The following is a 24289-nucleotide window of genomic DNA, read 5'->3' on the forward strand; positions in this document are numbered from 1 at the left end:
CCTTTCTAACCCCCTCTTACTGCCATGTCTCATGGTTCCATGTTGTGTGCTCTCCCTAGCTGTGACGTGTCAATAGACCAAGCTGTGCTCACCTATGGGTATGTTCCTAGTAGTCTTTTGTGAGATTCTGCCACATAAAATTTCTTTCTACAATATAATTTATACTCAAGTTAGCTTCAGTAAAAAAAGTCATTTTCTCCCACATTTTTGGAATATTTTCAATACTTTATCCCCAAATATATTACTAACTCTCCCTGAGTTCACCAATTCTCCTTCTAAGATCTCATAAAAATCTAACCTAGAAAACAAAATTAACTGCTATTTTATTTTTCCTATCCCTAGTATTTTCTTGTGTTTGGTCTCAGCATCGGACAAGAAGGCCCAGGTCCCTGGATGAGTTTAAAAGCCTTTGGGAATTCTATGAATTTAGCAGTGATGGCAAAGACATGAGGGTCAGACAGCAGACATAAAACATGTCCAAGCAAATTATAGTGAGACTACGACCAAAAAATTTTATTTAGTACACTTTCATTTAAATCGCAAGGAAAGTCATGTCTCCTCTTTTAGACTCAGTGATGTACAATAATTTGTTGGGGCAGCAGCTATCTCCTCTTTCTTTTTGCATTATCATCTGTAGGCTTTAAATAACTATTATAGTTACCCCTATCAGCGACAGCAGAGGAGCACGCAAGAGGGCCACCTTGGAGGCAGAAAGATGTGCTAAGAGATGGCTCTATTGGCTCAGATGTTAGTGTTGCCACCACCCCCTGAAGTGCTAGCCTGGTGTACTGTCCTGTGTCCCTTTAGGCCACACCAATGAGGTCACTTGCCATCTGTTTTTCAAGTTGAGTTCTATGTCTGGTTCTGGAATCAATGTCATTCTCATTCCTAGACTAGGAAGGATTAAAGAGCCCTACACACAATTGGCTCAGCCTCAAGTCAACTTGTGCCCAAACACCAATAATTGGTCTCTCACTTGGGAACAGTTCCACTAACTAAACTTCATCTTGGTTTTGCTCTACCTAGGTCCCTGTCTCATTCATTTCATTTGTACTCTGATTTCTCTTGAGACTAAGACCCTGCCTTATTCTCATCCTGTCTCCTAGAGATGGGAATCTTGTTCTTGGTCCCATGATTAGGGGACCCTATTGCTGGCTGACAGCCTTGCCCACATGTCCATGGTCTATCTATACTGGCCTCTTTCTAGCTGCTGTGTTCTATCAGTTTCCAATGCCTGTTGACTACCTTTGCTGTTGACCTTCTATTTGACTATTGCCTTTAACCATGTCTACTTCAGATATTGTGTTATTATTACCCACCTGTCCTTCCTTCCTCTGACTACTACTGGCTCCGTGCCCAAGCTGTAGTAGTATTGCTAGTCTCTTTTCCCTGTGAGTTTGGCACATTTTTCATCAAGTATATCAGTACAGTACTTATATTTAATTGTTTTTTCCATTTCATGGCCTCAATTGGAAATATGTGTTGCTGAGAAAGGAGAATCAATAGACACAGATAGATGCACATAGAGAGGGAGGATTTTAAATTTGGATCTCTGAAAGAATGATAAGGCCAATCTCATTATATTTGTAGTGATAGTGGCTGTGTGATGTCCAGTACAGACTGAGATATAGAATTGGAGCCAGGAGTAGAGTCAAGGATGTAGAGAAGTATTTGGCAGTAGAAATTGGAATTTGATGTATACGAGGCCAGGAGTCATTAAAGCATGTGTTAAAGAAAGTTAATATGCTTACAGTGATGTATAGGGATTAACAATATGACAATGATAATATAAATGTGGTGGTTACCTGGTTATGGGGTCGGGGTCGAAGTCATTAGAGAGAATGAGTTATTAGATGCAGAGCCTGCAAAGAGAATGTAGAATTGAATCTTGGATTGTGTCTTGTTAGGGGATAAGGAACAAACACTAGACCTAGAATGGCCAAGAAAAGTGAGGAAACAGCAAACACAGATCCAGAACATGGTCTTCATTAAAGATAAGAAAAAAGGAATATTTTAAGAAGATGTCAAAAACAAAAATACACCAACAATTAAGGAGTTGGTTTTGTTCAAACTATTGCAATAGGGACCCCAGCTCTCAAGATCACAGTCTCTTGGCAGGGTGGCTTTTCCTTAGACTTTTATAGGCGGAGTAGACAAATTACAGGTGGGGTGATTTACAAATGAGGTTATTTTGCAATCAGGGGAAGTCTAGTCAGTTAGCTGAACAAGATTTATTTATCACTGGTCTACCTTGTTTCAAAGAGACAAAGAATTCTATCCTCATTCATGAAACAAAGAATAGAAAGTTCAAGGCAAAGGAGGAAAGATCGGTGTTTGGCCTTGTTACAGGTAAACAAGGGAGTCACCCATGAGTCTTCTGGAGCCATGAGAGAGAGTGGACAGCAGATCATATGGAGAAGAGTATTTTACAGTAAGCCATTTCCTAGAGCATAAAAGGATGGGGAGACTTCAGAAAACAAAAGGTTGGGAGAATTTCTTAACTGCCCCTATTTTCTGGAGCATAGAGCTCAAGTAACACTGTCAAAAGGAGGAGTCAGAAAAAGATCAAGAGCAATGGTAAATGAGAAAAGGCCTTATGAGGTGGATATAATTTTGAGGTAGGGGGTGAGTTTGAGGAGAGCACCGTTAGAAAAATGATAGAGTTGAAGTCAGCTCCTAGAGAACTAAGAGAGGTGAGATGAAGAAAAGGCGTAATTTGAATTTATTTTTTCATGAAGTTTGTTGATTGAAGAGGAAAAGAACAGGTTGGTAAATTTCTTGAAGAAAGAGGCTGTTATCTTTGCATTTTTGGACTGTCTTGTACAAAAGAAAACATATTGAAGACATATTTTGTTCTGTGTTATTCTAGAGGAAAGAACTCCATAAAAACTTAGGAGAGGTAGGGGTTAGCTGACTTCAGGAAGAATTTACAGTTAAAGCTGGAGTGGCCTGTTGAAGCAGAGTCTGCCTGTCTGCTAGGAGGATTCTGGGAGATTCCTGTATTAGGTGAGCTGTTGCTGGTGGGTCTCCAGAGCCCCTTTCTATTCTAAGGTCTCTGTATGCAGTCTGATTACTTTCAAATAAATAGGGTTTTGAAAGAAAGAAGAGAGTAGGAGGTAGATTCTAGACATAAGGTATGTCTTAGAAAATAGTTTTATTAGAGAAAAAACACTGAGTGGAGAAAAGAGAGAAAGGCTTCAGCAGGATGATTTTTCCAATGGCAGTGATATAGGATGGGCAGGACACATATGGTTCTATGGTTCTATCTAAGGTAAGCTATAGACTCACCATGAATCTTTATTCTTTAACTGCTCATTGTCCCAATGTCTCTAAATAGCCAAGGCTATTACATTCTTTGCCACTAAATATAAGAGCTCTAAGATCTTCACTAAAAAGAGAGAAATCAGTATAAATATGAATATCACTTTTTTGATATAGTTCTGGTTGTGTTCCAGTGAGTACTATTGATTCTTAAAGCAATTTTTCATTCAAAGGCAGTGCCATAATTTGACAGTCCCTAGGAAGCCAAAATACACAATGAGTGCAAAATGAATTGTCCCAGCAAGAGATGGGGATTGCATCTATTTACCTGCACACAAGCATATAACACAAACAACTTTTATAGGGCTTTCTCATTACAATAATGTATTTTTAAATTAATTTCAAAATTGAGTTAACCTTCTCAGTGGGCTTTTGAACACTCTGCTTTCATTGGGAAGTGGAGGGGGTGATAGATGGGAGAATGATATGCACTTTTATTTGCTCTTATCAGGACATAGTACTGATCTCTTACAGATTTCTAGGTATGACAGCATTTGTAGTAATTTCAGCTACTTCTGGACTTTCATTACCCAGCAACTCTTTAGTCACTGAGTTTATGAAACCTGCCATAATCAGTGATTACTATTCAGCCTAAGCCACCAATTTTAGAGGTCCCCTTTTTTTCCCCTCTCTATATAGAATATCCACATCACCTCTCACCAGTTGTGCATAATGTGTTGAAGTTAGATGCAACAGTAATCCTCAGCCCTGGTTCTGCAAGCCTCCAGAGTACCTAAAATTACTTCTGGTAGCTCTTAAAGTAAAATTATATTGAGTTTACCTTTTATTTCACAAAGGAGAGAAGGAATGGAGGGAGTGAGGGGGAAGGAGGGAGGGAGGAACAGACTTACACAGTGCATTTAGGATTACTGGAGAAAGATGCCACTTAAAATCAAGCAGTGGAATTCATCATCTCCAAAGGTTGTGAGAGACATGGTGTTATGGGAGGATCACTGAATTCTCATTAGCTGTGAGACTTTGGGCAAGTCACAGAAATGCTCTACCTTCAGTTTTTCTCAGAGGGAGTGAGGGGCTGAGATCAGATAATCTCTAAGATCTCCTTCAGCTTTCATTATTCTGTAATTTTACAATTAGGAGCTCACTCCATAACAATATATACAGATTTTGTATTTTTGTCCTGAATTATGTGGTTTATCCATTTGCAATGATAAAATTAGCAAGACAACTGCCAAGTCTTTAGTTTTCTTTGTGCTGTGTAGATACAGCCATAAGGGAAAATTAAACAACACAGATAAATAATTGTTTAGCTAATCTCAGTTACTACCCAAACACATCATGGTGAGACATGGCAAGGCATGAGCTGAATATGACTCATAAGTATAGTGCTTCTCTTTCAAAATTTAAATGTTATCCAAGCAATAGATATTCATATGTAGGAAAAATTTTTTGGCAGCTGTAGTCACTACTGGAGAGACCCTTATAGAGTTAGAATTATTTCTAGTTTGGGTTTCTGTATTTTAACTGTGGAGTCAGATAATCAAATCATATAATCAAATATCAGATCATGAGATTTGGCAAATCTAGATCTGCTTTTGCTTTTAAAGACAAATGTTGAAAATATTTGTAATATTTTTTGTAATATGGCATATTAACTCAATATATGTTAAAACATTACAAATCATTGGTTGAATTTTTAAAACAAGTATAATCTAGAAAATAGTTCACTAACTTTCTCAAGGTCTGACAAACACAAATTACTACACTTTTGTAACTGATCACTAGATAAGATCTAGGATGACTCATTGTTGAAAACAGTGAGCATAATAGAAATATCTAAGGAAACAAAATTGTTTGAAATGGCTGGTATAATACCTAAGCAGCTTGTTTCGATAAATGTGAAAAACTTCAAGAAAGAATAGCTAAGAGAGTAGATTCAATGAAAAAATGACCAACAAACACAATTAGCCTGTCCGACATTTCCTCATCTCCTAAGTATGGACCTAAATAATTAACATCAAATACATGCAGTTTGATTTTTAGAAAACTATTAACTTTCTCTGAAGTGCAGGAAGAGGAATTATGAATAAACTTTAGTGGAGAAAAAAAATGCCAACTTCAATCATGTTTGATCAAGATTCCAAAAGAAGTATGGCGTTTCTTTGCCTTTAATTCTTGTAAGAAAGTGGCCACTTCCTACTCCATCTTTATTTAATCTCTTTACTCTTCAAGGTTTGCTGGAATTCCATGCTTGAGAAGTCCCAGAAACGAGACAGTACCGTGCATAGGCAGAAAGAATAACCCCCTCAGAGCAGTCTTCCACACAGCCCTAGGGATTTCTCCCGCCAAACATGCCTTGTCCACAGAGGACTGCAAGCCTTTCCGGAAATGGAAAGTTCTTTCTCATGATAAAGCTGAAAAATTTCACTGTAAATGATCATTTTCCTTAAGGTTAAGAGACAAAAAGTCCTAGGTTTCTTTCAAGTCTTGGGTTCAATAACTATAATGAATCAGGGAATTTTTCTTAAAATTGGATGTACTGTCTCAAGCCTGGATAATTGCCATCCCCTCTGTAACTTGCCTACTGGAACAAGATTTATTACACATCTGAGGGCAAAGGGTTCCTTGGTTCTTGCTCAGTCAGTATAGTAAATGTACTTTTGCTACAAACTGGGGGAAATCCAATGGAGTGAAGCCTGAGGATAAGGTGGTTTCCTTTGAAATCAACTGACTGCTATTTAAGTGTGAAATAGAGAAGATTGTCCTCTTCTGAAGCAGAGGCAATAGCAGAGAAGTTCTTGTCTTTTGAGACATTACTATTTAGCAGCCTTGATTCTTGCACCATAGAATCATGCCTCTCAAGTTTGGCCAACAGTCAGCTTTGCCCTGGTGATCATTTTTGGAATTTAGACCTTGACTTCAAAGCCTTTTTTTCAAAGAATTTTTTTTTTTTTTTTTTTTTACTCTACAAGCAGAAACTTTATAAGGAACAAACTCTGTCTCCCTTTCTCAGGATACTTGAAGAAAGTTTCTCTTTGGCTATAGTCTAAGAGTGGATACGTGTGAATTAGTGGAGAGAGAGAGAAGGTAATTCTCATTTATTAGGCACATAGGTGAGCAAGGTAGTGACACCGTGTTAGGTTGTCTTTTTTTTCCTCTCATTTAATGCTCATCACAAATCTATGAGGTAGATATTATTACTTCCATTTTACTGACAAAGGATTAGGAGAGCATGGATGATATATATTGAATACCAGTATGTGAAAGCCCTTAGCACTGGGTTTGGCACATAGTAAACATTAAACCAGTGTTAGTTCCCTCCCACTCACTTAATAATAATCGCCAATATTTATTGAGCAGTTTACTGAAACATGCCATTCATTATTAAGTATTTTAAATAATTAACACATTTGAGTGTTTTAGTAACCCCATGAGGTGGGTACCAATATTAATACCAATTACAGATAAGGAAAGTGAGGCAATAAGAGGTTAGATAACTCACTCCAAGTCCTGGTGTCAGAGATAGAATTTAAATGAAAATAGCTGGCTCCAGAACCAGCTGTCCTAACCACTACCCTGTGCCATCTAAAAATAGTGATGCTTATAGTAGATATCTATTTTTTACATTTGGGTTTTTTATATCAGAATAATTTGTTATAAAATTAGAAGACATAAAATTAAAATGAGTAAAAAAAAAAAGGAAGATGATGGAATAATTCTTTCCATGCCTAATGCCTATAAAGCAGAATTATATTGTTTCCTTTTCATAATACAATATTTTGAAATTCAGGCATACCTCTGCTATTTGGTCATGATAACAATACAGGTCCACAGTTTTTATGCTTGAGGTAATTAAGGTTTTATCTACATGACACAAAGCATATTTGGAATTGTCCCCTTTTTTCATCACTTTCGTCCCTCCTATATATATTAAACGCCTATCTTGTGATAAGCATGATGCTAGGAGTTGACGTTAATATAGATGCCTTGATTCATTAAAAAAATATATATTTGCCAGCACTTTTCTAAGCATTTGGGATTCATCAGTGAACAAAATAAAAAATCTCTGACTTTGTGGAGTTCAAATTATGGCAAATGTATCAGACTTTTCATTTGAGAAATTATGTCACAGTCAAGAAGACTAGAAAAGATACCACAAACTAGGATATAATGCAACGGATATAATTTCTATACAAATAAAGAGTAGAAAGTGATTAATTCCATGTAGGATAGGTTTGGAGGTATGGAAACAACATTTGAGCTGGGTCACGAGGGCTGACTAAGCCGCAGACCCAAATTATTCAAACCTTGAAGACTTGCTATGTACATTGACTAAGGAAATTGACTGACCTGCCTCCCATCTCCAGTCCTTGATTTTTGGTTAAAGGAATAACAGGTCCCATTCCCCAGAATCAGAGCCTGAGAAGGGACTCTTGTGCGAATACTTTATTGGTGGAAATCCATAAGGGAATGAAGAAAGAAGAGAAGCCAGGGGAAGAAGACAGCAAAGTGGGTTCAGGAAAAGCATGGTCTCAGCCTAATCCCACAATTTGTGCTGAAGCACAAGCTGCATCACAGACAGAAATTGTCTGTGTCTGGAGTCACAGGGGGCAGAAGGGGCATGACCTCTCAGGCACCTCAGGTTGAGGTGATTCAGTTTACATCCCCCGCCCAAGGAGCAGGTGTGGATCATTGGCAGCCAACACCTCCAGCAGCTGGGAGCTGGGGACATGAGCCTGGTAAAAGGGATCTGAGAATGTCACCAACAGCATCTGTAAAAGGAGCCTAGGACATCTGGAAGGTATAGGTAGGGATGTAGAGATGTTGAGAATATTTGAACAGCAAGTGAGGGGAGAGAGAATATTGAGAATTGGATTTTTTGGTATCTCTTTTTGCTTTGGTAGGCCTTTTATAAAATCTGCAGTAGTCCTTATTTATTTTTTACTTCATTCACTAAAAAAAATCTTGAGATGTGAGTAATTTAAATTTAGCAAAATGGAAAAGTTCGCACTGTTAATTAGGACTCCTGATTTGGAGTTAGTTCTTGAAGACAAATACAGTGTGACTATCTTTTATACTGATTAAAGAGAACGGCTTCCATTTTGAAGTCAGAGTCCAGAAATGTATCTTCCTGATATAATTTAAGAGTCATATGCCAGACACTCCTTCCCCTTTTATTTTTCCAGTGATAGTGTTTTAAAAATTTTTAATGCTTTTAGGCAATGCCTGCTCTTACAAGGCCTCCATGGACCCTGCCACTGGATTTTACCTATGGCTAGATTTTCACATTCACATTAGCTGCCTGGCACCTTAGACAGTTGAGTTTGTAATGGCTTAGAGCGATGTAGCTAAGATTTTCTCCTAGCTAGATTCTCCTCACCTGGGATACTGTGAGGTGAAAGGGGAGATGCAGAGTTGAACTCTGGTCAGATGGGATTTTGAATTTTTTTTTTTTTTTTTTTTTGCGGTACACGGGCCTCTCACTGTTGTGGCCTCTCCCGTTGTGGAGCACAGGCTCCGGATGCGCAGGCTCAGCGGCCATGGCTCATGGGCCCAGCCGCTCCATGGCATGTGGGATCTTCCCGGACCGGGGCACGAACCCATGTCCCCTGCATCGGCAGGCGGACTCTCAACCACTGCGCCACCAGGGAAGCCCGGGATTTTGAATTTTTTAATATATTTATAATCTACAGAAGAGGGTAAGACAATTTTTAGGCTGAACTTCTTCGGATAGTCACTACTAGCAACACACTATATCACAACATCACTTCTCTATCCCTGACACAGCCCTTCTCAAAATGTCTCAGTGTCATAGGAGCCTTCAGTGTACTGACTCCCCATTCCTCCACTCCTCCCACATCCTAACCATAAGGAATGCCTCGGAAGATCTACAGATTCAACTGCCAGCTCAGCACAATTTAGCTGAGGGGAGGGATGAAGGAGTGAGTGTACTTGACTTTTATGCTAGAGTGGAAATACCCCCCAAATTTTTATTTTTATTTTCAGCCTTTAAAAGTTGACTTATTCACTGTAATAATGATAAGACATCATGTTAATTCCATTCAGCTTTACATGTTTATCCCATCTTGTTCCAAAAATGACTTAAGGCAACTATGCAGGCCACATAAATTGTAATTTTTGATCTTTCTGCGTGTTTCTAATGGAGGAAGAAGGTAGGACACTCATTTTTGATGGTTTGATAGACATTTTGTAGAGAGAATGTTTAAGATGTTTTCAAGGCCAACTTGTACCGTCTTTGACTTTTGTTTTAATTTTAAAAAATCCCTGGGTCATTTCTGTTTCAGAATGAAACACTAAATTTTGTTCCAAAGGTTAGAAATCCTAGATTCTTTCTCAATTTCTGTAACAGAGTAGACTAATTAATAAATCACTTGTATTCTTATTTAGAGACTTTATAGGAACATTCTAGGGGAGAAGCCCTCTTAGTCATTTATCTGAGAAAGATGATTTTTTTTTTCCTGTGGGAAATTGCTTTTTTTCCTCCTGGGATGAAACTATTAAACTTGATGGATGTTTTTTACCCAAATCCCACAGGCTGGATTAAAATCTCAAAATACTATATGCTGCACTTTAAATTTTGTAAAGTGCTTTTAAATACCTTCTATCAATAAGGTGAGGCAGTCATTACTATCCATACTTCTTATAGATTAGAAAATGGAGGCAAAGGAAAAGTAACTTCTCTGAGGTCAGATGACTAATTGGTAGCAAGGCTACACAGAAATCAGCTTGGTCCTAGGCCAAAACTTTTGAGAGAAGTAGACTTGTATATGTATGTTTCAGATATCACTGGGACCTCGCCTCTGAATTTTCTCCTTGGTTAGGTTTTTGTTTGCTACTCTTTGAAATCCTCAAGTGAGTAGTGTGATAAGCAATAGGATTATTTGCTTTCAAAGTCTCAGAAAGCACTGAGTGGGAGCATAAGTGATACTTGCACCACTCTGCTGACACAAAATGCTGTATACTGGCTCAGTGATTTGAGAGGGACTTGAAATGGAAAACATGGTAAAAATGAAAAACAAAAAATAGCAAAAAGTGACCACCCAAAGCCATGATCCAGGCTCCAGACTGATATCTGGTACACAGCTCAAGAGGAAGACCATGTAAGTAACAAAGGGACGTATGTGAGGTAGCTACAGAATGTTTTTTTTATTACTTTCCTTTGAGCCTTTGAGGTAATGATGCTTAATATTCAAGAAAAGTGAAAATCAAAAGGGAAAGGAAGCAAACAGCCCAGCCCAGTGGTGATTGGTAGAGTAATTGTGGGCATGGCCCCAGGATGATAGCAGCTTCTACTTAATCAATGTTGACAAGGATGGGGAGAGCTGGGCAGGTCCCAAGAGGTAATGTTTTACTGGGAAATCCACTCAACCTAATTTCAGTAATGTAGGGCTATGGAGGGGCCTGGACCGGTGCCAGTAAACAGGGCCATTAGAGCTCAGTGTAGGCGATGGCAGCTGGGAACACCGCCATCTCTCCAGCAGCACTGCAGCCGGGCTGCCTGGCTGAGCACACAAGCAGCCGCTGCTGCATATGCTCCTGGTATTTGCTCACCAACAGAATGTGCAGACGTGCTATTCTCACCCTTTCGAGGAAATGAATGGAATGCATAAAGACAAGAGCTGCTTCCAGAATCTATTTCAGCAAGAATCAGAGAGCCAGTTAGAGGCACATATTTCAAGGACCACTGTGAAATCATCCACCGGGGTCCCCTACCACCACCCGGTTCCAAATGGATATAGAAATGACTTTCATTTTTATTGCTGTCTTAATGTGGTCTTGATCTTTCTTAGGACTGGTAGTTGTGGGTCAAGAATAAGAAAACTACTAGAGTTTTCCATATTTCAAAATTTATGAGATTCATTAGAGACGCTCAACTTTGCAAATCCAAGAGAAGTGGCCTAGGAGAAAATATACCCCTCTGGGCTGAACTCTTCTTGTCTAGATATTACTTTTTCCTTTATCACCCCTTCTCCCACAAACAATAATTACTAGCATATGAATTCCAAGAAGGCAGAGCTTTTTGCTTGATGTTTTCATTGTTGTATCACCACTGCGCTGCATTGCATTTGAAATGCATGGCACATTCCCTGGTGGTGCAGTGGTTGAGAGTCTGCGTGCCAATGCAGGGGACACGGGTTTGAGCCCTGGTCTGGGAAGATCTCACATGCTGCGGAGCAGCTGGGCCCATGGGCCACAACTACTGAGCCTGCGCGTCTGGAGCTTGTGCTCGGCAACAAGAGAGGCCGCGACAGTGAGAGGCCTGCGTCCTGCAATGAAGAGTGGTCCCCGCTCGCCGCAACTAGAGAAAGCCCTAGCACAGAAACGAAGACCCAACACAGCCAAAAATAAATAAATAAAATTTAAAAAAAAAGAAACCATTAGAAATGCATGACACAGTGCGTAGCATGTAGTAAAGGCCCAGGACCTTTTACTGAATAAATAAATGAATTAATGAACACATTTCTTTCTTCCCTTTTGAAGCAAACTTCAACTCTAGAACATGAAGAATACATGGCTTTACTGTCATGATGTTAATTTTCTCTTTTTAAAGTAACATAGAAATGATAAAATTCATGGCAGCTGCTAGTGAACATAGTTATTTCTAAGAGGTCTTTGGGCCCAGAAGAAGTAATGTTTTTGTCCAGGCTAACATGCCAAGGCTGGAGAAGGGTATAGCTGTTTATCAAATTCTAACATTATCTCTTCAAATTGACTGTAATTTTTGAGAATTTATTTAATACAAATAATAATTATTAAAATTGCTCAATTTTATTTTATTAAGAGACAAATTTTTCCCCCTTTTAGACCAAACTGCTAAAACACATCATCAGTTTTTGTTTTATTTATTTATTGGGGGGCATAGTCTATATCATAATAAAATTGGATTTCAGGGTTGATTTCTGGGGTGAAGGCTGATTTTGGGGAAGAAACCCATCCTAGGTAGACTAATAACGATTCCTAGTGAGGATGCTTGCTAGTCACATGATATATACACATAGATAGGAAATATATACAGTCGACCCTTGAACAACACAGGTTTGAACTGCAGGGTCCACTTATATGTGGATTCATTTTAATAGTGAATACTACAGTACTACATGATCCATGTTGGTTGAATCTATGGACGTTGGATGTTGGATACAGAGGAACTGCAGATACAGATGAACCATGTATATGGAGGGCCCACTATAAATTATACATGGATTATTTTCAACTACACAGAGGGTCGGCGCCCCCAACCCAGTTGTTGTTCAAGGGTCAACTGTGATTCACTTTGTGATCTTTCTTTTCCTGTAATGCCTTAACCAAAATAACAGTATTAATGTTAGGTTTTCATATTTAATATGAGTAAAAGTACTATTCAGAGCTAAACTGAAATAGGGAGAACACTTTCTATTCTTTAACTTGATGGATTTCAGCTGTCACATCAGGCTTCCCTCATCTGCCAGCTCCGGGCCCATTTACTTCCCTCGCTTGCTTTATGTCACTTGGTACTGAAAATCCCATTCAGTCTTTAGCTTCCACAGCCTCTTAAGTAACAACTGTCTCAGAGAGAGGTTGAGCCTCTAGATGGGGAATGTGATTACTTATTCTAATTGGATCATGATCACTGGAGTGACCAGCTGGCCTCAGCCATTCATCCATCTTTGAACTCACCATGATGATCAAATATTTTGCATAAAATACTAAAAAGAATACATATTAACTCATCTCTAACATTTACAAATTATGTAATTAGTGCCAGAAAGGGCCAAGACCAGATTTCATATTATTTAAGACTAATCAGAATTCTTCCCTCTATTCTGAACTGCTTTTACAAAGACCAATTTTTAGACTTCATAGTCTCCAGGCCTACATACCTGTGGACCCCCTGCTATAGCTCCTACTCTGAGCCCATCCACCCTTCTTGGGCAAAGGACGAGCTGGGAGAGCAATGTAAAATAGATGCTACCTAGATGGCTCTGTCCTAGGTTGAAATTCACTGTTGCCATTCACAGACAGTGTGTTCCTTTGTCTTATTGTGCATCAGCTTCCCCGCCTATAAAACTGGGATGATAAAGGTAGCTGTGAGAATTAATCAAATGACACAGGTGCACTTAGAACTGTTCTAAACATGTTGGAAAGAATCAAATACGGTAGCTATAGCTAAACACTTTATACAAGGGGTCAGGAAAGTTACAATTTATGATTCTTTCCATAAAGACCTTCTTGACCTTCTCTGGCCGAATTTGACCACCTGATATAATGGGGAAACCTGGACAAGTAGAAGACCTAGATTTTAGTCCTGGCTTGACATGAGCAAACCATATGATTTAGAGAAAAATCTCTTTATTTGAACTTCAGTTTCCTCTTCTATGAAATGAGGATGTCCATTCATTCTCTCATTCAGCAAGTATTTATTGAAGGCCTTTCCTGCACAAGGTTCTGTGCTGGACATGGGGGATTCAAAGTTGTACAAAAGTAGATACTGTCGTTACCCTTGAAGACTTATGGTTTAGTCACTAGGTGACCTTAGAGGTCCCTCTCACTGCCAATATTCTATAATTATGGATTTCATTGCCTATTAAATATTTATTACAAAAGGCTTAAAGAAGAGCGAGGGTATTTACTGGTTTTCTCACTTTTCTACTCAATACCTAGAAGAATGTCTGGCACATTGCAGGTGTTTGATACCAATTTATAGAACAACTAAATGAATAAATCATTATATTTCAAACACTTTGAAGCATTTGAGAGAAAGAAGCATTTGAGAGAAAGAATATGTAGATATTGAAGCTCTTTTAATAAGGAACAGAGAGCAATGACTTCCTGTCACAATTAACAGATGCATGTCAAGTTTCACTGTTTCTCCTGAGCCTAGGCAAAGAATGACAAGAGAAAGTGGGAGAATTTGGAAGGATTTAACCTGATTCCACTCCAGAAGTGGACAGAAACTGTGGCTATTTAAAATTATCTGGATCTTTTTTCCTTCTTTTTCTCCTTTTGAATTGTGTTCCCTTATTTCACAAATATACCTCTGTTCTCACCTTAACTGACCTGATTTCACCTTTTCTCTTGAGTTTCCTAATCTCCTTCAAATCATACATAATAGCTCCCAAGTTTTTATTTTAGTAAGAGAGGTTTGAAGTCTTCTCTTGCTCCCGTAGTTAATCCTTCTGTGTTCTTCTAGACAGTTTAAATCAATATTCTGTTTCTTTTGCAGTTTGAAGAGGGCACTAAATATGTGGTTTCTTGGAACTGGTAAAAATGATAAACCACTGTAGGCATACCTGTAGTCTCCAAAGTTTGGGCATAGCTAGGGAGCTAAATAAATTATCTGAAAGAATTGAAAATTACTACAAAAAGATCTAACAAATATGGAAGCTTTCTTCTGATAGAAAATTAAATGATCCATTAGCACGCCAAAGTTCTATAATACACAAGGAACACTGCTGGTACATAGTGTATTATGAAGATCAGAACTGAGTTAGTTTCACCCAAAAATTTTTGTTGGAAAATGTGATCAGTGTGCTGGTTCTTCAAGAGTTAATAATGATCACCTTGGAGGTATCTAGTCTTAAAAAATTCTTTATGAGTAGTAGTGGGATAACTACATTTTGAAAGTAACTTACAGTCTGTTGCAAATCCCACAAAATAAATCAGACTTAAAAACTTTGGTCAAAAACAAGTCATTGTAAGATAAAATGACCTATCATAGTTACTACTTACCAGACCAGCCTCATTTGATTCTTAAAAAAACACATCTATTTTCAAAACGATAAGCATTTTCTGCTACTGAAGAGACTTAAAAGAATATTATTAGATAGGTGTCCAAAGAAGGAATTCCAAAAATTATATTTAGCAGCAGTGGTCTTGTTTGGATATAAATGTTCAGCTTTATCTGAATATAAATATATAGCTGACTGATTTCAAAGAAACATCCATTTTTATGAGCTCTTCTAATGGTCTCCTAAAAGTTCTCCATTTCTCTAGTCTCAACATCTCTCAAGTCTTAGAAATACTTGTGTGAAAAATTGACCCTTGGCTGGCATCCGGGAACTTGAATTTTGAGAGGGTTCTCACCACTTCCTAACTAAGAGTGTTCACTGTGCCTAAACTCTTTGCACCAACAATGTGGTTTATGCTGGACATCTGTTTTCCTCCTGGGAGTCTGGATTTGGTACATGCTAGGTAGAGGGTGCCAACACAACCAGTCCCCAATAAAAACCCTGGACTTGTAAGCTCAGGTGAGCTTCCCTAGTCTATGATGTCTCACACGTGTCACATTTCATTGCTGGAGGAATTAAGCACATCTTGTATGAGTCCATGAGGAGAGGACTCATGGAATCTTGTGCCTTGTTTCCTCCAAACTTCGCTCCATACAACCTTTCCCTTTGCTTTTTTTGGTTTTATATCCTTTCACTGTAGTAAATGGTAGCCATAAGTAGGACTATATGCTGAGTCTTGTGAGTCCTCCTAGCAAATCGCTGAATCTGGCGGGAGTCTTGGAGACCCTGATACAGGAGTTTAGTTTAATAACAGATGTGATGTCAAGGCAAATTCTCTTTCCATTAGCTGGCATACTAGTAAGCTGTCTGTAGTATGAAATCAGTTGACTGAGTTCTAGCAGGAAACCAGGAAGAAGAGTAATTAGAAAATCACCTCTTTCCTAAGGAAAAAAAATGATCCTTTAAAAAGAAACAAAGTCTTTCTTATTAAGCAAGACACACTTGCCCTATTGATAAGTGTACTCATTTGGAATGTTTTTGACTGCCAGAAACTAAAAACTACTACAGTGGCTTAAAGAAGTTAGTTATTTGTCTCACATTAATAAGGAAAAGTCTGAGGAAAAGTGTCCAGGAGTAGTATGGTCGGTCACAAGTAGGTTTTTTTCTTTCTTTCTGCTTCACCATTCTTATCTTCATGGTCACAAGCTGACTGCTGCACTACCAGGTAGTTTGATGTCACAGTCATCAGGAATAGGAGAAAGTAAAGAGCAAACACCTCCTCTGGAGTCTTCCCAGGGAAGTCTGTCTCTATCGATTTGGCCATCACTGTGTGATATGGACATCCCTAGCTCCAAGGGGAGCTGAAAATGCAAGTATTTCACTTTCCAGCCTTTATAATACTAAAAATAAGGGGTGAGAGAGTTGGAATGGATGTTGAATGACCCACATAAAGTATCTCTCATGGTAAGTCTAACATTAATGCAAAAGAAATACAAGATCATTGTGGACCCCCCATGTGTGGATATCTTAACTGTAAGGCTGAGAGATTAAAGACCATGGTAGTTTCTCTTTAGTGAACTTCTAGCCCACGATATCACAGCTTTGTTCCTGAGCTCTTCCCTATGTGTCACTGAACAATTTCCTGGGGGTAAACTCTTCTGAACCTGGAAATTACATTACTGAGATAGCAATAATCTCTTTTTATCTTAAATCTTTTATGAAGTGGTATGAAAAGAAGAAATGCATTTCACTATCATCTGAACAGATGAGACAAAATACTAACTCTGCTTCCCCTGCCCTAACCCCATCTGTTTTCTTCCTCAGAAGCTGTAGACGAAACCAAACCTAAGGAAAGTGCCCGGCAGGATGAGGGTAAAGGAGAAGAACGTGAGGCGGACCAAGAACATGCCTGAACTTTAAGAAATGGCTTTCCACATCCCCACTCTCCCCTCTCCTGAACCCTGTCCCTCCTCACCCTCTTCTCAACTCCTCTCTGAAGTTTCCTTTCCTGTCCTACTCACGTCTGTGAGTCTGTCCTTTCCCACCCACTAGCCCTCTTTCTCTCTGTGTGGCAAACATTAAAAAAAAAAAAAAAAAGCAGGAAAGATCCCAAGTCAAACAGTGTGGCTTAAACATTTTTTGTTTCTTGGTGTTGTTATGGCGAGTTTTTGGTAATGATGATCCAATCATTTTGGGAAATTCTTGCACTGTATCCAAGTTTTTTGATCTGGTGCGTGTGGCCCTGTGGGAGTCCACTTTCCTCTCTATCTCTCTCTGTTCCAAGTGTGTGTGCAATGTTCCGTTCATCTGAGGAGTCCAAAATATCGAGTGAATTCAAAACCATTTTTCTTTTCCTCCTTTTCAATGTGATGGAATGAACAAAAAGGAAAAAATTCAAAACCCAGTTTGTTTTGAAAATAAAGAAATAAAGCAAATGTGCCAATTAGCGTTAACTTGCGGCTCTAAGGCTCCTTTTTCAATCTGAATATTAATAAACCATGAGAGTAATCAAACTCCCAGTGTCTCTGTGTTTCTGTTCCATCTTCTCATGAGTTGGTTTGACACACTGGGATTCTTACATTTTATCTTTGTTCTGGCCTCCCAGTCTGACACCAACCACCCTGACAAAGAAAAGATGGATGAAACCATAAGGCTTCAGTCAGAACCAATGGCGTAGGTCCTTGATGGGGCTCTTGGGCGCTATTTTATTTTGTAGGGCCGCTGTAACAAAGTACCACAGACTGGGTGGTTTAAACAACAACAGATATTTATTTGCTAACAGTTCTGGAGGCTTGAAGTGCAAAATCAAGGTGTTGGCAGGGTTGATTCCTTCTCAGAATTGTGAGGGAAGCATCTGTTCCAGGCCTCTCTCCTCAGCTTGTAAATGGCCATCTTCTTCCTATGTCTCTTCACATTGTCTCTGGGTATCTCAATAGCCAGATTTCCCCTTTTTGCCGTATTGGATTAGGGCCCACCCTAATGACCTCACCTTAACTTTATTACCTCTGTCAAATCCCTGTCTCCAAATAAGGTCTCATCTGAAGGTATTTGGGGTTAGGATTTCAACATGTGAATTGGGGGAGGAGGGGCACAATTCAACCCATATCAGGCACTAAGACTTGCTTCTACTAAAATCACTTCAGCGTATTTTCATGACTTTCATGAGAAGTATCCAATGGAAAGTTATTCTAGGTTTTGCTAAGTTAAATAATGTAAGACATGCATAACTCTTAGAAAACCCCAGGCTTTTGTTTAGATAATTTATTTTTAACCCAAGTATTGACATGGTCCATTTAATTTTTTTCAGTTTATTAACTTCTGTTAGACTTATCCCCACACAAGGCAGCTGACAGACTCTTGATTAGTCATAATCATTGTTCCTGCCAATGGTGAAAGTATACAAAGAAAAGGTCTATATTTAGCACATCTATCCTTTTCAAATTTCCTTCCAGTTTCTGTTTTCTAATACCCTCTACTAGAAGGTAAACAGTTCCCATGAGAAACAAAACAATGTCCCTAAATCTTGAAGCATCTGATGTTGTTCTTTCTCCTTCTAAATTTCCTAAGTCAATCCTGGTACAAATTCTTAACAAGTCATACTCCGTCCTGACCCTGGTTCTCATAGACAAGCATTGCCAATGGACTCCCTTAAGCTTTCTGCATTCATCTGCACATAGAATTTCCCAACAAGGAAGAGAAAATTGTGTCAAAGCCTTCAAAATAATGAAGATCATGGAAATAAGTGATCTTAGGAGATACAACCTACACCTTGGTAACTCTGCTCAGCTTTGTGTGGAGCTGGTGCCCAGTTAATGCTTTGAAGAAAGCTGATGTCACATGAAAGATGAGTCTTTACTGGATCAAGGGGTTTTTCCTCATCACTGACACTAAGTGGAAGAAGAAATCACAAGGAAAAAGGTTTATAAGGAAGAGCATAAAAAGGTCAAAAGGAAAGCATCAACATATTAAAACAATTAAAGAGTTTTGAGTTTATTCTGAGTTGGTATGATTTCCACAGGAGACTTTGCAAGTATCTGGGACTCAATTTTGTTCAAATTATGGTCTCATCAGATGTGAGAAAATGTGTTAAAAAATGTTATCCATGGGTTGGAGCCGTATTGGCAGGGTATTTCTTTAGGAATTGTTTTACCCCAAAGTTTTTTGGTAGGATAAATGCTTTCATTTCTTTCCCAAATCTACACTTCAAAGCAACATTCCTGTGACCTGACACAATTCAACTCCTTCAAAGTATAATTCTAAACTTCTTCCACTGAATCCATATTCATAGAAAATAATAGCATATGAACTTTTAAGTCTATATTAACATACACTGTTCAGTGGTCTTACTAGTTGTGTCAGAGTTGAAATTTTGTTTTTACTTATGAATATCTATTTTTATTTGATTTTTAAAATCTTGTCTCCTTAACAGAATTATAAAAATGGAGGAAGACACATCAGAGAGGCTTGTAATGATCCTAAAAGACATGCCAAGGATAATTGCAGCCCTCACACTGGTACAAAACAATGTGACTCAAATATATACACAACACACACAAAGTCAGGTGATACTGGGAAATATAGACCATTCAAGATACAAAAACAAATAGATTCTAAATTCTGTTTAGAATTTGATGACTCTAAAACATCTACATTAGGATTACTGTTTAAAAAATAAAAACTAGGTTGAGGACAAGTTAAAAATCCCTCAACAGTGACAAGTGATTCTTTCAGGTGGTAATAAGATCATATTCTGGGCACCAGGCCCAATATTCAATTTATAGCAAAACCATGGCCATGTGTGCATGAAGTAAACTGTTTGGACCAAGCTATGTTATTTAGGTCTAAAATGTTCTGGCATGATGTAATACATTTGATCTCTTTGAAGATGAAGAGGTTTCTAAAATAGAACCTTTTATTCCCATTGCTGTACGCACACTTTGCTCATCCTTCAACCTTTTCCACCATCATCCACCCAGTGGCTTAGTTCAGAAATCTAGAAAGCAGCCTGATTCCTCTTTTTCCCGTATAACATTTAATTCATGAGCAAACCTGCTGTTGTTGATTCCGGAAGAGAATGAGGATAAAACTTGTGCCTGTTGTTCTGACCAAACCTATACTTTCCGTAGTTACTTTGAGGTGATGTAAGGTTTTTTGTTTTTTGTTTTTTTAGCAGTAGTCTCTTCCCATATTCAGCTCATAAGAGAGACTGAGGGGGGATTACCAAACTCTCTATCTCAACTCCCTAGAGAAAGGCACACTGGAGCTCTCAAAAATGCATTATTTCCAACATCAGCCAGTCCCAGGAAAGCTGGTTTTGCAGTTGGCATGGAATCCTGAGCAACAGGAAAATCAGATTAATAATGATTTCCATAGAGCATTATTAAGGTCACCACAAAGCCCATTAACTTTTTTTTTTACCTTCCATACATTGGCTGTTGTCATGGAAACAGCTTCTGCTAAGCTGCCTATAAAAATAATTTAAAGATTGGTGACCCTTCTAGCTAAATGTTAGCTAATGAACATTGAAACTATGGGCTTTTTTTATTTCAAAGAAACTCACTTTTTTCCCCTAGGGGATTAAAATTCATGCCTGCCTATCATGTAGGAAAAGGCTGCACCCACACTCACCACCTCTTTCAGTCACAAATTTACTTGTATATAACTGCAGTTTTGTGCTTCCTTCCTAGAAAGAAATTCACAGTCATAAGGCATGAGGGCAAGATTATAGCTATGAGAATGATGAGTCATTAAATGTTCTTGGAGAATTGTATTAAAGTGGCAAGGACATTTTAAATGTACATTTTCTAGCAGATTGGTTACCTGGTTTGTTTTTTTACAGGTATGCGTCCTTGTTGGTAAATACAGCATAGTTAGTGTCACAGATGGTACCTTACTAAGTACATCTTTGATGAAGTGAGATGCCTCCATACAAAGAAGAATGTTGCCAATTAACATTGCCTTGTATATAATCAGGCTGTGAGAGCACATGGGAGTGTCATTAGAACCTTAAAATAATTTTATTGTTTAATTACCCAAATAATATTCTTTCATTGTAGAAAGGTAGAAAATATAAATTAAAAAAAGAAGTTAAAAATAATCTACAGTTTACCACCCAGAACTGAGCATCTAACCATTTAGAGATACATTTTCATATTGACTGTCTGTGTGCTTATCTGCCTTCCTCCTTTCCCATATATTATCCACGTATCTATTAAGCTATATTCATATGTGTATATAGATACATATTTAAAGCTAAAATAGGCTCATGCTGTACATATTATTTTGTAAACTGCTTTCCACACTGCAGACATTTTCATTCAGACTGCTAAATAAGAGAGGACCTTGTGGTTTCCATGTCGGCTTTCCAGTGCCTTAGTGAAGCCTGAGGTAAAAGGAAAATGTGCAATTCTGTATACACTTATTAAAATATCATTCTGTATTTTGAACCAAATGGAAAGTTTAATAAAAGCTCTACAATAAAAAACATAACTATATAGAAAGTTCCACATTGCCCGATCAGTTGGCATACCATCGTCAGCCCACACAAACCCCCCTGCTGGTGGACACGGGCCGTGTTGCCTGGCCAGGGAGCTGAGGGTTGATGGGGAAGGAATGGTGCCATTGTGCAATAATGCAGGGTCATGAAACAAACAAAGAACAAACAAAAATTTTTATTTGAAATTTTAATATTCTGTTTATCATAGATACTTTTACATTAATTTTGATTTTTAAAATATTGCATTAAATATGATTTATCCTGATCACTCATTTTTTTGATATACCTCACTACCCTCACCCTAACCCTGGCCCTGCTGCTCCCAAAGGGAATGCTAGAATCGTGTTCTCTAGATAAACATTTTCTAATGATGGTTGGGCAGCTGTGATTATGTGAGGTCTTGGTGATACCCAGGGACTGTAAGGCTTGAGAGTGGGTTGGCCCATGAGGACCTGAGAATTAAATGTCTAACATTCCCAAAAGTTTCCTTGCTTTTGACAGATATAGACACCATGGAGTGGTTCCAAGTTGGTCAGGGCTGGGACGAACTGAAGAATTCATGACCTGGGCTTCCCTGGTGGCACAGTGGTTGAGAATCCGCCTGCCAATGCAGGGGACATGGGTTCGATTCCTGGTCCGGGAAGATCCCACATGCCGTGGAGCAACTAAGCCTGTGCGCCACAACTACTGAGCCTGCGCTCCAGAGCCCATGAGCCACAACTACTGAAACCCCTGTGCTTAGAACCCGTGCTCTGAAACAAGAAGCCACCGTAATGAGAAGCCTGCACACCGCCATGAAGTGTAGCCCCAGCTCCCCTCAACTAGAGAAAGCCTGCATGCAGCAACGAAGACCCAACACAGCCAAAAATTAAATAAATAAATAAATAAATAAATAAATAAATAAATAAATGTAAAGAATTCATGACCTACCTTAACATTCTGAAAATAAATTAAAAATAAACAAAAATAATCTAGGGCTGCCAAACCAAACCAACAGTTTGCGATGTCTGGTGGGCTTTCACCACCCGTCCCAGCTGTGTTAATCTCCATGCTGGGGAGAGCACGGTTATAAAGCAAGACTCAGTCACTTCAAAACTCATGTTCATGAAGGGCTCATTGATTGTACACCATTGGTACAAATTTATTTTTAAACTCTAGATAAGTAGACGATGGATATTTCCTTTTATGCAGTGAAGTAAAAAGAAGGCATCTCTCTCCCTTGGAATTTTTTTAAGCCTGGAGGGAAGAATTATGCTTTTTAAAAATTCCCTACCATATTAGGGAAAAAATGATGCAGAGTAGAAACAAAAGGAAGAGTTTTGTGTCTGTCTTTTTTCTTTTTTCTACCCTCATGGTCCTTCCCCCTTCTTCCTTTAGTAAGTAGAATAGGGTAGCGCCTAGAAGCCCAGGAATGTTAATTAAGCAAGGGGGGATAGGCAGTGGCAGGGTGCGGAAAGCAGCACCTGGGTCTCAGCTCTTACAGCAGCAAGAGGCAAGGAAGGCTCTAAGCATCGCTTCCACCCGGGAGGGAAGGCAACCTCTGCCTTAGCAATGGGGTCACCAACAGTGCTCTGCAGTGCTGCCCTTGCCGAATTTCTAAGCTCCTGCCAGCCTGGACCTAGGAATCCTGCCTTCCCCTCCCTGGTGTAGCCCACCCTGTCTGCCTAAACAATTCCTGCCAGACTGCAAACTGCTTAGGTGTGGGATTTTTGTCCTACTTAGTGTTATACTCTGGTTACCCAAGTGTCTGAAAATAGCAGGCAGATACGAAATAAATGCTGCAAGAATGCACGAATGAATGAATGAATAAATGAATGAAAGGGCTTTGATTCTTGCCTGTCACTGTCTACCTCTTTTTCCCTTCCTTCGGTTTTGCAAACTTCCCATGGGAGCTCCAAGTTGCAACTCAGGCCCCTTGTCCGAGAAGAGAGAGAAGCATTTGCCTGAGAACCTAGCACTCTCATGTATCTACCCAATGATGAACTTGGGGTAACAATGGCTATATGACTCTCTCAAGTCTTGATTCAGTCACTCAATGGTGGCTGAGAGATTCCAGCCACAGCAGCCTCCTCATTGTCCCTGCTTGCTCCACTCCTGACATTGCATCTTGGTCCTCCATTGCCACTTCTACCCTTTGTATTCCTTCTGCTTGAATGCTCTTCCCTAGAAATCCACGTGGCTCTTTCAAGTCATTTCTGAAACATCACCTTCTCATCAGAGCCTCCCAAGAGCAGCTTGCTCAATATTTTCTATCACCCTTTCCTCTGAAAGTATTTCAATTAGAGATAAGTCTTATCTCCATTAAAATACTGTATCCTTTACTCAATTGCTTTATTCACCTATCTTCCATCACTAGACTATAAGCTTCATGAAATTAAGAACTTTCTCTCTTTTGTTTCTGTTTCCAGCTCTTAAGACACTGCCTGGCATTTAGTAGGATCTCAGTAAATGGAAATGAATGACTCTCTCTCAAAACTGTAATCACAAATTTTACTTTAAGTGTTTTATTTAAATTTGGCACATGCTTTTTGACCTTATCACTTTTAAAACAATAGAGTTATCCATAGGGCAGTGTCTCATAACATTACTTAGCAGTGGACATCTGTTGTTCTTGCCCACCTGACATCCTTTCCATTCCTCTGGCAATAGACTACCTCTTTCTTATGTTGAATCTATGCTGTTTAGTTTTAATGGAGCTGACTCAGAAGCTTTTCCTCTCCTCCTCAACATAGGATAGATATAAGAACCAAGCCTGGCCAATCAGACCTTACATCTGCTGGACACA

The 24289-nt window shown here is 38.9% G+C and overlaps 1 protein-coding gene across 2 annotated transcripts in view; it reads left to right on the forward strand.

Annotated features, from left to right (window-relative positions):
* GAP43 (growth associated protein 43) overlaps positions 1-17506 on the forward strand; it is a 93325-nt gene extending 75819 nt beyond the window's left edge. For both annotated transcript variants that reach the window (XM_081234280.1, XM_081234281.1), the window contains one exon: positions 16833-17506. In XM_081234280.1, coding sequence (XP_081090406.1) covers positions 16833-16921 — 89 coding nt within the window. In that variant the 3' untranslated portion in view covers positions 16922-17506. The remainder of the gene's footprint in view (positions 1-16832) is intronic.
* The last annotated feature ends 6783 nt before the right edge of the window (positions 17507-24289 follow it).

The sequence above is a fragment of the Mesoplodon bidens genome, assembly GCF_964165515.1.
Source record: "Mesoplodon bidens genome assembly, chromosome: 5".
In the NCBI taxonomy this organism is placed as follows: domain Eukaryota; kingdom Metazoa; phylum Chordata; class Mammalia; order Artiodactyla; family Ziphiidae; genus Mesoplodon; species Mesoplodon bidens.